At 31.2% G+C, this 16072-nt stretch overlaps 2 protein-coding genes across 2 annotated transcripts in view; one reads left to right on the top strand and one right to left on the bottom strand.

Annotated features, from left to right (window-relative positions):
- The window catches only part of LOC134278038 (COP9 signalosome complex subunit 2), an 8415-nt gene extending 524 nt beyond the window's left edge, over window positions 1-7891 (bottom strand). The window contains exons 1-13 of the mRNA XM_062760354.1: window positions 7808-7891; window positions 6422-6535; window positions 5547-5627; window positions 5018-5143; window positions 4688-4855; window positions 4052-4156; window positions 3886-3955; window positions 3660-3759; window positions 2970-3101; window positions 1066-1163; window positions 605-687; window positions 394-452; window positions 1-131 (exon numbers count right to left, since the gene is read on the bottom strand). The exon at window positions 1-131 is cut by the window's left edge and continues 524 nt beyond it. Of these exons, the coding sequence (XP_062616338.1) occupies window positions 1-131; window positions 394-452; window positions 605-687; window positions 1066-1163; window positions 2970-3101; window positions 3660-3759; window positions 3886-3955; window positions 4052-4156; window positions 4688-4855; window positions 5018-5143; window positions 5547-5627; window positions 6422-6535; window positions 7808-7852 (1312 nt within the window). The 5' untranslated portion in view covers window positions 7853-7891. The remainder of the gene's footprint in view (window positions 132-393; window positions 453-604; window positions 688-1065; window positions 1164-2969; window positions 3102-3659; window positions 3760-3885; window positions 3956-4051; window positions 4157-4687; window positions 4856-5017; window positions 5144-5546; window positions 5628-6421; window positions 6536-7807) is intronic.
- A 26-nt stretch (window positions 7892-7917) lies between these two features.
- Window positions 7918-14113, top strand: LOC134278039 (DET1- and DDB1-associated protein 1-like). Its single transcript, XM_062760355.1, has 5 exons — window positions 7918-7989; window positions 8366-8446; window positions 12078-12129; window positions 12632-12693; window positions 12907-14113. Exons 1-5 carry the CDS (start codon window positions 7987-7989, stop codon window positions 13006-13008), a joined length of 300 nt encoding a protein of 99 aa, XP_062616339.1. The 5' UTR covers window positions 7918-7986; the 3' UTR covers window positions 13009-14113.
- Window positions 14114-16072: the final 1959 nt, after the last annotated feature.

Below are 16072 nucleotides of genomic sequence, written 5' to 3'. Positions count from 1 at the left end.
TGACGACAGCCAGGTGTAAGCTCTGTAGCTGGGCTGTCCACTTGTCCATGGCATTGTACCTGGCCGTACCTGTGTTTTCTCTGTCCAGCTCCAGAACCTGATTTACCTGGTCAATTCGGCCATGGATAGCACTGAAACAAACGACATAATCATGAAAATAATGATTAATAATGGCACATTAAAAATAAGAAGAAATGATAGGCCCATGGGCTACAATGCTCAGCTGGGTCACTACATTCCAACCATAATTCCTAGCAGATTTTTTCCCCTGTATGTTCAAATAATGTAAACTTTGATCGTAGACTATGGCCCCACCCTATTACGCAATATTACCTATCAAGAATACAAGACACTAGAAGGTTTTCCACTTCCCATCCTATAACACAATCTTACCTATCAAGAATACAAGACACTAGAAGGTTTTCCACTTCTGTTGGGTCAATATTCAGCTCCTGTTAAAACATTACACAGAATTGATTTTGGAAAGGTTTTGGTAAAGGGCTACATAATACAAATATAAAGACTAACTTTCAAACATTCAGTACTTTTGTCTGAACATAGTCTTTTTTTCAAGATGGACATTTACAAGACATGCATTACTTACCTTTGATATGAAAGGAATATGAATCCTTGTGTAAGGTTTAATCAACTTAATTAGCACTTGTGTTCTAATATTCCTAAGTAAATCTAGATGAAAGAAACAAATAGAGATATCATTATGTACTCTTCCTTGTGCTCTGAAAATAACAATGTAATTTATATGTACATGTACTTATAGTTGGCAAGAAGTATTATTCTTTGCTTGTTAATTAGATATACATGTACCCTTGAATATAGTACTGTAGATCACTTAATTTTCGCGACACCTTATTTTCGCGAGATAGTCATTGACTCTTTATTAGCGAGACAAAATTTTCACGAATTATGGTCATTGCTCTATATAATCTTAAGGAATACTATTAAACGCGAGAATGAAATTTTCGCGAGCATATCGTCTCGCGTAAATTACGCGAAAATAAAGTTCTCGCGAATAAAAAGTGATTTACAGTATGTATATATTCTTACCCTCTATGTGTTCCCTTATAAAGGGGTCTTCCATGATGTTTCTCCTATTTGTTTTTAGAATTTTCTCAAATTCATTAATATCATTATTTTGGTAGGAGCTACAACACAAAAATATTGGAACACAATAAAACATCATAATTTATATAATTGCAAATTATTTTATTTTTCTTCTAAATAAAGAAACTCATTAACTCTTTATCATCAACAACAATTATCTAAAAATTCGAATTTATGACATAGGGAACAACAGTAACCTCACTTAATGAAAGAAAAAGTGAGCAAGCTCACATACCCCACGGTCCCCCAAAACTCAAAGTGCTGAAAATCCCAGAAAAAATGAAAGAATCAGAATTTCCCGGTAATATGCACATCTACAAATTGTGTCCTAAATATCTGCAAAGTTTGATGAAAAATCTTTATTTTTCATTATAATTGAATCTTTATTTTTCATTATAATTTTATTGATTATCATGTTCATGTATTATTTCCTACTAATTTGTATCTTGACCAATTATACAAGGAGAGGGTGTACATAGGCATTGCCTGTTGCCCAATCCTGATTGAATTATACTCAATAAAATATGTTTAAAGTAAAGTTTGATGAAATTCTGTGCAGCAGTTTATGAGGAATTGAGCTGACAAAATGTTCATTTCTATATTCAAGGTATGGCCAAAAATCTAATTTGAAAAGTGCCAAAATTCCCAGAAAAATAAAGGAATCGGAATTTCCTGGTAATATGCACATCTACACACTGTGTCCTAAATATCTCCAAAGTTTGACGAAAATCTGTGCAGCGGTTTATGAGGAGTTGCGCTGACAAAATGTTCATCTCTATATTCAAGGTATGGCCAAAACTCTAAGTTGAAAAGTGTGAAAATTCTAGAAAAAAATAAAGGAATCGGAATTTCCTGGTAATATGCACATCTATACATTGTGTATATTCTGTGCACCAGTTTATGAGGAGTTGCGCTGACAAACTATTTATCTCTATATAAAGCTATGGCCAAAACCTAAGTTTTTAGTGTGGAAATTCCCGGAAAAAAATAAAGTAATCGAAATTTCCTGGTAATATGCACATCTACACATTGTGTCCCAAATATCTGCAAAGTTTGACAAAATTCTGTGCAGCAGTTTATGAGGAGTTGCGCTGACAAACTGTTCATCACTATATTCAAGGTATGGCCAAATGCCTAAGTTAAAAAGTGCAGAAATTCCTGGGATAATATAGGAATCAAAATTTCCTGGTAATATGCACATCTACACATTGTGTCCTAAATACCTGCAAAGTTTGACGAAATTCTGTGCAGCGGTTTATGAGGAGTTGCGCTGACAAACTGTTCATCTATATATTCAAGGTATGGCCAAATGCCTAAGTTAAAAAGTGCGGAAATTCCTGCAAAAAATAATGGAATTGGAATTTCCTGGTGATATGCACATCTACACATTGTGTCCTAAATACCTGCAAAGTTTGACGAAATTCTGTGCAGCGGTTTATGAGGAGTTGAGCTGACAAAAAAACAGGACTGACTGACTGCTGACTGACTGACTCACGGACTGGTCAAAAACATTATACCTCACACAACTAGTTGCGTGGGGTATAATTAGCCATGGCTAAGATTTCTGGATCATTTTTGTAGGACTTTGTTTCTTACTTCCCTTTAAAATTACTTTAGTAGTTATATAAATCTAGAATTTTAGGGTCAGTTTTGTAGGGTTTTGTTTCTAACCCCAGTAAATCTCTGGCTTAGCTTATAGATATTTGAATTTTTAAAGGGGTTTTGTTATGTATCTCACTATTCACTAGCTATGATTCCTGGGACATTATTGCAAGGTTTTGCTTTTTAACCCAACCTAAGTTATAACTTAGATTGATGTATCATTTTTGTATGGCTTTGTTTCTTACCTCACTAAATTAGTCATTGCTAAGATTTCTGGGTCATTTTTGTATGGTTTTGTTTCTTGTGAATCAAAAGGGTTGATTCCTGACTTCATTAACATGTTTGCCAGCACTAAGTATTTCAGACAAGTTGTCCTCCTGCAAACAAAATCAGGTAGTTCAATAACTAATAATTAAGTTCATTTATTGACTATAAAACAGATTATCTTTTCAGTTATCTCTTTGGCTGTCACTAGTATAAGTTATTTCTAAGTGCTTAAATTTGTAGACTTTACTGTTAATTTTAAATTCAATCAAAATTTATAGTTTGCTACAATATAATATTAGACTATCTCTCCATTATGACTTATTGTGATGATACAAATAAACCAGCAAATGATTATATCATGATACATAAAAGACAACATATGACAACAACATATGAACATGACAAATTAGATGACCTGTAAACTGAAATGAATTATGTAAAAGAAAAGTTTAATTCTGAATAAAAGCCATATTTCACACCATTGTATATCTACATTAATGGACTTATTTCTACAAGAACTTATCTGAAAGAGAATATCAGTAAAAGAGTTGACATAAAATATCATCATGTTTATTTATGAGATATCTTTCACACAAAACACATTATAACATCCAGGATCCTCATAGATACAGTACTGTAGAGAATTATCTACTCTGGTCACACTTTACCTTGGACTTCCCGATTCATCGTAATTCTTAAAGGCCTCAAAGAAGTCTGTGTGAGCTTTTTCATATTCCCCCTCTCTTAGGTGCATTTTCCCCCCACATTCTGAAAAAAAAAATCAGATATGTATAAACAATATCTTTTTTTAAAAAATCACCTTTATATGCTAATACAATATACATTATCATAATTTTGTACAGATTAAGTTTCATATTTCTAACACATTCTCACCTCTAATCACTCCCATGATAAGTGGGTGGGGGATCGCAGATTTTATGTGGAGAGACTGTTCATACAGGGTCTGTAATTGAAATAGTTTATAATAAATTGCAGAGAATGAATATTTACGATAAAGAGGAGACATAATTTTACATTACACTGATAGACTGAGTCCTACCTTTAACTTTTTGTTGTTTTTCTGGGCTGTGTACATCTGGATTTCCAGAGCGTAAATCTCCAACAGCTGAGTGCCTTTCTTCAGATCATCCTCACCATCATCGGTCTACAAAACAGTGGGGTATGTTTACACTGTAGACTAATGTGTTTGTAGTAACAATGCCATGTAGTCACCAGGTACCTAATGAGGTAAAGCCCAGCTGACTATGAAAATTACAAGTCTTTACTCCCCTTGCCTATCACTACATGACCATGTACCTGTGGTGAAGAATTTAACAGACCAATTTAATGACCAAATATTTATGTATGTCTTATGCTGCTGACCAGTGAACGACCTGGCTTTATAACATGTGCTTCCATGCATCCGGCTGTGTCTTGATTTCCCTTTGGTTTAGCACTTTCAGTAAATGTGCAGCCATTACATCACTTGCAATAGTAATCAGGTGATTCTTTTATTTTCTAGCTTCTCTGTATCTAATAACAGTCTTTAGCCCCCCTATTTTTTTTTATTTTACAAAAGTTTTCAAATTTTCATTCATAAAGAGTACATTTAGAAACATGAAACAAATTTGGAGACTTCCTCTATTTTTAGACTCCTCTCTAACAGGAACAGAGAGTGTTACACTGGTAGCAGTACCTGACAGGACTGATGAAGCTGCTTTAGGATTTTCTGTAACTTTTGGTAGTCTCCCCTATCAAAGTACAGCTTTCCCAGCTTCGTGTTAGTTTTGAACCATAGTCTCTCATTTTTAGCCTCCTTAAGTGCATCTAGCGTTGTTTCATAGAAATTCTGTAGGAGTTCCATCTGTTGAATATAAAAAAAAAATCTGGAAACTGAGCAGAAGTGGAAAGTGTGTAAAGTACATGTTTTCCAGACTTCATGAGATGCTGATGGTAAATTTATAAGGTATGTGCATTTACATGACATTGTTATAAAATTCAACTAAAATGAATTTTTCTAAATAACCTGTTTGGACGTGGAGATATAATCCAGGATGGAGTTTATGGATTTTTCCGAGTAGTTCCTTGTCACTGCAGATTTGATGTAGGTAAGCAACTGTTTATATCGCTTCATCATCTCGGGAAAATTCCCCTGTAAATTATACAATGTAATAATTTAACACTGTAGGGATATTAACGTAATACTCCATTTGTGATTTTCAATTCCATGCAAATCCAAGAAATTCTTCTCTGCCATACCACATAAATATCATTTTTTGTATTTGTATATAATTATAATTTACATATTAATTAATATTATATGACATAATGTTAACCTCTACATTTCCTTCAAAACACTGTCACTCTTCTAAATTCTCTGTTTTCTGTCCTTCTTTTGTTCATTTCTTTATTAATAAATATATATACATGTGTGTTCTAATTTTTCTGATTTTTAAAGATAAAACTGCAGTGAAAAATTGCTTTTTACAATATTGTGTACTAGACTATTCTGCATATAAAAGTGTTCCCGGGAAAGATGCTAGTAATTTACTTACCAATTTGAAGTTGATTTTGATCATCTGCTTTAATGCCTTGAAGCCCCATTCACCTTTATCTTTCCCTTCTAATTCTAAAACCTAAACGAAAGTCAACAAATTTACTGTAAGTGTAACCCAATAATATAATTATAAAATAGGAAGACAAAGTACCTGTCCATCCATTCACATATCAATTAAATCATATTTTTTCCATGATCAGAAAATTTAATAAAACATTATTCATCAGAGCATACATGAAGTAGATTGTAGAGCATTCTTATTGCATTGTATTGATCTGGGCAATGTAGAAAATACACATTGAGGATCAATCCCTGAAGTGGTAAATTTATGACTATAACTGAAATGCTACAGAATTGTACATTTTCTGTAATGATCAAATACTTCCTTTTTGTTATTAACCTATATGACTTTTTTTTACCTTATTGGACATTTAGAAATTCTTAATGGAAAATGAAATTTTATGCATCTAAACTTATCAATCTAGATTACTCATGACAATTAAAAAAAGATTCATCGTTTTTATTTTTGGTATTTTTTTTAAATAAACATGTATCAACCATCCTTAAAATGTCCTTTTGTTTACAATAGAATAAGTCCTATGTATATGCAATTTAATACAATAATCAGGGACATTTTATGCCAATTTAAGGTAATACATTGGGCATTTAGGGAAGGTTTGAATGTTAAAATTGGTGAAATCCATCCCAAATGCATCATGGCATATATTAGATCCAAAGGACAGTTAACAAAGTTCTAAAGGAAAGCATTTGTTTTGTTTTGGTTGCATTTGGGTGTCTTTTATGTTGCAATCATGATAACTCTCAAATCACATCTGCCATTTTTCCGCTGTATATCACACAGTTTTTATGTACCTTTTGAAAACTTTCCAGGGCACTTCGAGGATCATCTTCCTTGAGTGCTTTAGAATTGTAATACTGGTTCTCTAGATCGACGTCTGGTTCTGAGTTGCTTTCCTCGGAATACTCCTATAGATAGATATTTTTATCATTATGAATCATATCAAGCACATGATGTGTGATGATAAACTATATTTAACCAAGCGCAGTAAGTCATGCATCAGACAAAATTTCTGATGTCGTTAGAGCGAGAATTAAATAAAACTGGCGGTTTCCAGTCAAAAAAAAAATTCAATATACAGCAAATATTTTCATTTCCCATGAATTTTGATGTTATGTCATAAACCTGTGAATGCAGTAAAATGTGACATTTTGTGTACAGCAGGTACATATCACATGTACGTGTGTGTGTCAAATGTATGTGATGTCGTTCAGAATGGAGAGGTGGGAATTAAAATATATATTGTGATATCACAAACACAAAAGTCCCCGGCATTTACAATGTGCCGTGGGTCATGTCCTCTCAAAATGCTAGCATACTCTGTATACATTCTTCACAGAAATTTCTCTAAATATGACTTGCAATAATGAAATGCAGACTTGTCGAAATCCGTCGGTCCTGTCGGCAAGGCCGGTAAAAATTTGTCTGGACCGATAACATTTAAGAAAACGTCGGTCCAGATGACCGTTTGAAAAAAAATGAGCATAATGAAAATTTAATAAAGATCGGGATCGGGATGCGTAGTTTAAGGTCACAAACACAGAAAAAAAAATGGCCGCGTACGCAGCATGTTGACGATAGCTATGTAAATTTGTTATAGCAAAGTCATAAAACTTGTCATTTATGTCTATGTTAAAGACTCTATCCCAAGAAAGGAAACTTGTTAGATTGAAGGCCATTGAAAATAATAAAGGACATTTTGGTGATTTTATTCATATGATTTTACCAGCATCAAAATGACGTACAAGTATGTGGTCTGACAAAAGTTTGACTGGTCCGACAAAACATTCGACTGTGTCAGACCAAATGTCTGACAGCGATTAAAAAATTTCGACATGTCTAGAAATGACTATAGACAGCAAAATATATGCTAACATTGCTTAGATTTTTTTGTGAAATAGATGAAACGTATTCCAAAAGTATTATTGATGCAACGCGATTAATGCATGAAAAATAAATTATTGTTGATAAAAATTTTATCTGTCTACATCTTGTTAATAAGAAAACTCAAAATGTAAAATTCGATTTTTAAAAAATTGCTCCTGTTTTAATTATTTACACAATCTTTATTGGCATGTTAAACAAATCCATGTGAACAAGCTTGCATTAAAAATACTTATCATTTATCATATTTTTTTTAAAAACCTTATGTTGTATAAACAAGCTCATAAAGATTTTACCAAGTCATACTCTTCATCGTCGTACATGCACTCATCGTCCGACATTTTGTTTATTTATATTTCACGTGTATGGAACGGAAGAATTTATTCCGGAAAAAATGTCATTACTTGTTCGGATTTGGTTCAGTTTTGGGTTTTAAAGGTTATTTGTAAAACGTCAAAAAGTAGACGAAGCTAAGATGGTAAGTTAAAGTTTTCCATTTCAGCCAAAATTTGGGTGATTAAAATTCTTTTAGAATTATACATACATATAACTGAAACGTTTATAGAATTTTACAATTGACTGAAGGTAATAAATAGCCATTTTTTGAAGATGAAAATGGCATCAGCTAGATAGAAGCAACAGCATTTAAACATGTTAGAATGATCAATCATATAATATTGAAAGAAAAAAAAAATCCTAATTATAATAATATATCTATTGTGGAATAAAATTTGCCCAAAAATTTAGTATCAAATGAAAATGGTAAATACTCATTTAATTCTGATGTCTCTTAAAAAAACATTAAAACAGCTGCTCGAATTTCCTCGATTTTTTAAAGCTGATTTTTTCTTTAGGCTGACTTTCTAAAAGAATTGCCTAGTCATAACGAGGATAATTTTACAAGGTTCCACACAGATTCCAGTTGTAGATCAAATGTAAGTACTAAACATACAAGTTTCTACATGATAAGTTGATGGTGGTATCATGATTGTTTCCCCACAGTTCTAAATTTTATCAGTGGTCTTTATTGATGGAATATTGATGCAATATTTTTAGTCCGAAATATTTAACGTTGTCCTGGCTTTTTTACATTTTGAAATTTTACGTGCCATTACGAAAACTGGGAATTCACCGCCTCCAACGGGAGGCGGCATTCTCAGGTTGATTTTAGATACTTGCTAACAGAATGAAAAGTCGAACTCACAAGTTATCAATAGTACAATAACTTTCGTACTTACTATCATCGTTTTTTATGGTTCATTTATAAAATGTACAATCTGATAAAATCATTTTATCAGACTTGCAAGATTAGTCTTCATATCATGTATGTTAAAATCATTTAAGGTCAAGATCTAGTAAATGAAGGGTGCCTACAGATTTATCAAATTCAAGAAATGAAACCTTTTATTGATGCTTTATGACTTTAGCTTGCAGCAAAGGTGTTCGGTTCACAATTTGTAAGAAATAAAATGAAAAGCCATATTTTAAACTGTCATTTTCAATGAAAAATTAGAAAATTTGTCGTGAATATGGCATTTTTTCCATATCACACAAACAAAATGTATCCAGAATGCCTACAGTCTTTCAGAAAACGGTATTTGTATGTTTTTGATTATTCTTTTAAATAATGTTAAATTTAATATTATGACTATTGGAAAGTGATTTCAAATTGAATTCCATGAAAATACTTTATTTTCACATAATTCTATTCAATACATAAAGTATTTTCCACACAAAGAGCATGAAAGTGATTATGACGTCTAATGGATCTAGCACCAAAAAGTTGTTCCATTTACTAGATCTTGACCTGTTAAGGGGGCCTATATGTTCTAGTTGTGGGAAGTAGCGTATATAAATGGCACGCACAATAGCCTCGTTTTTATTTTCCCGCTGACTTTTGCAACTGTGATTATTAATAACATTGTTATTAATCAATATACAGTTTACAAAAGGAGATTTTTTTTCATCATTTATAACAGTTTTATTTGATTTATGGAGTTTGTAATATTCAGTTCTCTTCCTTTGGTTGATAATTCATAGCAATTTCAGTTTTCTATACCTCCATATATAGCTGATATAAAAATGCAAAATTTATAAGATAAAATTCAGCAAAGACAGTGTGTGATCAGGAAATATGTTTAATTTTATGATAACCATTAATTGTATTTTCTGGATAAAATTGAAAAGAAATTAAAAATGAGTTGTACCTATATTTTATTGATTTATATGTGTATGTAGCATTTAAAAGTATTATGTCATTCCTTGGGTTCTAAAACCTGTTGGATGAAAACAATTTTAAATTTAGAATGAAAAGAGAAAAGAGTTTATCTGTTTAAATTATTTCTTATCAAAACAAAATACTCGTTTTTTGCAAAATAATTTATATTCAGATGTTTGTGTCTAACACTTTTTTATTAGAAATTGTTTATGACAGAAACATTTCAAATAAATATGTAACAGTGAAATTTTGTTTATTATATCATAAAGGTATATTTTTTCTTCCAAAAAAGAGAGGGGTGAGCCTCTGTAAAAAATATTAATTACAACATTTTCACACAAAGACTTTTGCTTCAGATATTACCTGTTGTGCATGTTTTGTAAAAAATTTTAAACAGATGAAAAACGGGGTATATTCCATTGTGCTCCTTTATAATTTTTCATGCGAGAAATTACAATGAATTTGCCTTCATTTTAAAGATACAAGTATATAAATTAAATACATGTTCATTTACGATTGTGATTTGATATTTTTGGTTCTTTTTTCCTCTAGCGCATATTTGGAGTAAAACAAGAATGTACTGGTAATAATCTATTTTTAGCATTTCACACTGTTATTTGCACGTGCTCCTGTGTAAAAATAAGCACATAAAGGTATTGTTTTTAATACCTAAAAATTAAAAGCAAGTGGTCATAAAAAAATGTCAATAATTTTTGAAAATTTCACACAAAGACTTTTCGGACATAGGTCCCCCCTTAAGTCCCGTATCGAAATGTGGATTAATATTTTCTTTTTTGTTGATGTTGGTAAGTATTAGAAATGTTGTGCTCTTGATAAATTCTGATTTCAGCATTTAGTTCGGTTCACAATTATCGAAAATTATCTGCGGTTGGAGAAGGCAAAATTTCCCAGTTTTCTTAATAGCCCCAGTTCTGTCGTTTTCCTGGCATATAAAATATCAAAACCTTCAAAAAGCCAGGAAAACATCAGTCTATTTCTGAGGAAAATATTAGATATTTTTGATTATTGTTGGGCCTAAACTGCATTCATCTAATTTATGACTATTGGAAAGTGTCAAAAATCACAATATTATGTAAAAATATAATTTAACTTTTCAGTATGAATTACTTATTCAATACATATGTATTCAATACATATGGGAAGTAGTTATGTAAATGGCAGCTAGCAACGAATTCCTCACTATTTTATTTTCTAATGAAATCTTTTTACAACAGATATTATTATTAAATCACTGACAAAGGCATCTTTAGCAATATACTTCCACAAGAGACCCTGTTGTGGCCATACAAGCTTGCTTTCAGTCCTTTGATTTTAACTTCAGTCTCACAGGCGCTTGTTTCATACAGTACGTTAGTTTTCTACTATTATATAGTAGAAAACTAACGTACTGTATGAAACAAGCACCTGTGTTCAGTCTGTGTGTGTGACAGGACTGAACTAGCTGAATGTCTTGTTTAGAACATTAAGCTGGATGGATGTTAATTGAAAATGAGTTAAAGGAGTTTAATCTTCTTAAAAATAAAATGTGTATTGCATTAAAAAGTTATAAATAGTAGATTTTGGGTAAAAAACCTAGCAAAGATGAAAATAATTTTAAATTTAGATAGAAAAGACATAAGTCTATTTTGGATAGGCTTTTAGTTTCTTCAAATGCAATTTGATCTTAAGATATTTGTGTCAGCACTTGTTTTATTAGAAATTTTATAGAAACATTTCACTATCTATATGTAAGGCCATAATAAAAATATTTGGCACAAAGCATCTATGGGTGAAGGGCCCCAAAAATTGTCGATTTTTTTTATTTCTGTTTTTCTTCGTCTTAATTCTGATGGGGATCCACTAAAATTAATGCAATCATTCTACTTTCGTTTTAAATCCCGCGAATGTCAACATAATTTTGACAGCTGAAAAGATGGTAATTCCTGCAATACATGCGTATTTATTTTAAAGAAGGGTCATTGGTTGAAAAAGATTGGCGATGATGTGAAGTAAGAGATAACGGAACCTTTACTATGACTTTTATTCTGGTCTTGTAGATAAAATTACACCAATTGATTAGGTCAATAAAAAATCTGCAAAATTGAAAAAATAAAAAATATAAAATAAAAGCCGCCCGCCCGCCCAGTTTTTAAAAAAAAAAATTCGGATGAGAATCTAGCAATTTATTTATTATGGCCTAACAGTGAAATTTTGTCAAAATGAAATATTGGCCTTCCAAAAAGTATAACTGTGAGCCTCTGTAACAAGGAGACAATTGATGTTGCAGCCACAGGCTAATCATGTGCTTCACAATGTACCTGATCATGTTTTGTTTACCTTTTAAACAGATGAGAAAACCAGCAGTGTATATTCCAACAGTGGACCACCCCTCAGAACAAGGTAAATTACCTGTGAACGATTATTCAGTTCTCTGTAAAAGTATAAAACTGAAAATACTGGCCTCAGGCTACTGGTATCAGAAATCTGGTTTTTGACATGTCTGTCTGTTCTCCCTAAACCAAGGGTTAAGTCTATAAACTCTACTTGGTAGATAAATAAATTTCAATCTTAACAACTGAATATTACGAATATTAATCCGAGATTCCTCTGACTTTTAACCCTGCTTTTTGCACAAGTCACAATACAAAAAGCGGGGGTTATAGTCAGTATTTCAACCCCAAATAATACTTTTGAAGTTGTAGGAGGATGGTCGTAAATTTGACTATCATTTAGACTAGTGGAAGATTTGACATCATTTTGATAGCATAAATCTGTACATTTTATCTTACATTTAAAATTCATAGAACTTAAATAACAGCATTAAAAAAAATAAAACTCTGATATCTTTAGCTTTCATGTTTAATACAACTTGAACTAATTACTATCTGTTAATTTTATACAGTTATTACAACAGAAAAGACCAATATTTTGTTACGATATTTACATCAGCAGTGGGATAAAAAGGTCAGTTATAAAAGTAAAATTTGTTTGAATTTTTTAAACCATTCAAGAAAAAAAACATATAAATACATGTATCATATGCAACAATTTTCTACTAATTTGCATATTCTATATTGATGAATTATAAATGCTCTGATATATAGGCATTCTCTTTGTTTTATTTATTTACTATCATTGATAAATGGTAGCCATTATTATGAAAATTTGTTACTGTAGAATCAGAATAAAAAGCGAGACTACAGCCGCTCCAGCCTAGATTCCACAGAAAGCAGTTCGTCATCTAAAATGCCTCGACTTAATTCAGATGATATATCATAAACAAATCCGGTGTAAGTTCCAGGGTGGACAATGAAAGCAAAAGGAATGTAATCTGCTGTAGGAGGCAGTGGTCGGTCTGATCTATGCTGATATTGAAGTAATATTATTATGTTATTCATTGTTGTATATGATTAAAGTGTTCACAAGGAATAGGTTATCTGATAAATGGTGTATAAGTTCTGTAAGAATGCCTTAGCAAGTCTATAAATTCAGTAAAGTACATACAAGTTGTTGTATTTTTATGTTTAGTGGTGAATTGTCTGAAGGGTGTATATGAAAGTTTAAGTACATGTACTGTACATGTGTATGTTTTGTGATAATGAAAGTTGAAAAGAACACATTGTGGATATTTTTCACACAGAATTTTATTTGTAGGGGTAATATTTCCCTGTCTTCTTTTGTTTATCATTGTTAACCAAATCAGAGTGAGAATTTAAAAAAGAGTAAAGCTCACCCTCCTCTCAAACATATGTAAGTTTTGGCAAAAGGCAAATATAGGCAAGTATAGGTACATGTAAATAAAGGCAAATGTAGGCAGGTTTTAGATTTTGCTAATAAATTATTGGTATTCATTAGTACCGGTGTAGGTTAATCAAATGAAGTTACAGTAATTTATTATATGTGATAATCTATTCCATCTCCATCTTTTCAAGCCTGTTAGTATTGTTAGCTTTTGATTTTAGGCTTGCAGTGCTAAGTTTCTGGCCATTAAGTCGTTTGTAATGCTTTCTGACTGCTCCTATATTTTCAGTTCAATTTTCTTTATTGACAATTACCATGTTGGCATACAGTCATTTTCTGTGTTAAAGCACTTTTTTCAGGAAACAGCATAATGATATTCTTCTAGTAGTTGTAATATTTGTAGGGTTGACAATTTTTCTGATATGAATATCACTAGTTTTTCACCATCCTGAGAATTGGTTCTGGAAACTGTTGAAAATACATTTGTAGAAATTGAGCATATACTGAGTAATTCATTTATTTCTTCTTTGCTTTTAAAAGGTATTGATGTATGAAAAGAAGTTTAAATGCTACATTGTAAATATTTATCCCAAAGTAAGAAATTTAATAATCTATAAATTGAGTGTACGTATGAACTACGTGTAAATTATGTATTTCTTTTTTTTTTTTTTTTTGTTTTTTTTTTTGGTGTTACATTGGCACTACATGTATATTGTCTATGTACAATGGGAAAAATGATTTGAAAGTGATTTTAAATTAACGGAAAATGACTTCTAGAGTTTGTGGGTTATTGAAGGTGTATAAAAGCAATTTAAACAATGTGTATTTTGAAGATTGAAAGATGTATAAACCTCTGCAGGTCTGATTAACCGATTGTACTGTATGAGCTCTACAAAGGTGATTCATTTATCTCACTGTCTGGTGTAGTATATCACGAGTTTTTGGGACAGTAATACATGTAACAATGAAATTATAAATGATGTATGCTTCAATATTTTCATTGTATTTTAATATGTTAATGATGATATTAAAATTGAAAAAAAAATCACTTAATATATTTCTTTTATGTAATATACCTATATTAAAAAAATATATTGAAGATCATCAGGTCAATGTTAGATATGGAATTTATTTCAAGAGTGTAAATTGTGATAGAATTTTTCAAAATATTTTCATGAGTGTAAAATATAACTATAAAAATCTTGCCCACCAGTAAAAATAAATTTCATATCCAACCATAAAACCACAAAACATTGAATTTTTGTGCATTGCATCTTCTTCCTTTGTTGCAGTTATTCCAGTATAATGTAGGCTGTTATATCAAAGCTTAGCAACTATGAAATTTAGAATTGTTATTTAAATGTGGTTTTTGTCAGGATAGTATATTTCACCAATTCATTATTTTATATAACAACAAACTTAGATATAACACTTTGTGAAGGGCATGAAAATCTCAAACTATGCCACATGTTTTATTTTTTTCACAGTGAAAAATCCCTTTCATATGAGTTTCATAGTGAAAAATATTACACTGTGCTTTCAAGCAATCGCATTTTTAGTGAATAAATTGCAGGTGCACGCTTTAGAAGGAATTTCAGAGTTACCTCCCTTTGCTCAAGAAAAAATAGTTATTTTTCACCTGTCTATTAAAGATTTTAAACCGTAATAAATTACTTTTAGTACAATTATTTTACACACATAAAAAATCTGAATATGCTTGTATTCAAACTAAAATAAACAACAACTTTTAAAGAAATAAGAAACTTTTGTATTACAAGCTATATATTCTTCTTTGCAAAATATTTTATGAAGCAGCGATTCCACATGACGTGTAAGAAACAGAGTAAAAACAATATTATTGATTGTTACAGATGTTCCTTAATCTAATAATATTGAAATTTTGATTCCCCTAGGGGGAAATATAATTATAACGAAAGAGAGATGCAAAGTCGGTTTTAGATAGAGTAGGAACGAGATAGTGTGTTCTTGGAATATAAAACGCAAGTTCATAAAGATGAGGGATCGATATGGTACGTGTAGAAATACACGTACCAAGTGTCATGGCATTTACAGTGACTACTGACCTAAAGTGATTTAACAGTAATTTGATTTTCAACTGAATCATCTTTAATGAAGATATTTTAATTGTCACCTGGAAACACTTTTTCTGCTTTCTATTGTAGAAAAGTCTGCCGATCCAACTACCCTATGCATATGACTTTCCATTTCCCACATTCTGGTTCTGTGCTTGTGTTATGGGTCAGAATTACCCTAAATGCCAGCAAAGATCAATAACACAATTTAAATAAACTTAACAATAATTTATTTACAGTAATATATAATAAGTATATGAAACATAAAGTACAAACTTAGCAAGAATCTAAGAATACATACATCAGAGTGTCCGTTGCTGCGCACAATGTCCCAGTGAAAATATATCCCATTTATATCTCAATAGTGCTTATACGACAAAGTATATGTGTGCATCGAATTGACAGGGTATTTATACAGTAATATAAATCTAGATTATTATATGATTGAATAATTTCCATCTCTCTGATTGGCTGAGATCCAACTATGTTAGAAAAATATTACGTTGTAT

Source organism: Saccostrea cucullata, unplaced genomic scaffold (genome assembly GCF_032062105.1).
Source record: "Saccostrea cucullata isolate Sc308-1 unplaced genomic scaffold, CSIRO_AGI_Scuc_v1 ctg390, whole genome shotgun sequence".
In the NCBI taxonomy this organism is placed as follows: domain Eukaryota; kingdom Metazoa; phylum Mollusca; class Bivalvia; order Ostreida; family Ostreidae; genus Saccostrea; species Saccostrea cuccullata.
Note: the sequence above shows the minus strand (reverse complement) of the source record. Positions and strands in the feature narration are given on the sequence as shown.

Excerpts from the sequence above, each read along its gene's own strand:
- LOC134278039 (XM_062760355.1), top strand. Across the intron at positions 8,447-12,077 it reads ATTCCAGTTGTAGATCAAAT|ATGAGAAAACCAGCAGTGTA; the intron begins GTAAGTACTAAA and ends CCTTTTAAACAG. Across the intron at positions 12,694-12,906 it reads ATCAGCAGTGGGATAAAAAG|AATCAGAATAAAAAGCGAGA; the intron begins GTCAGTTATAAA and ends TTGTTACTGTAG.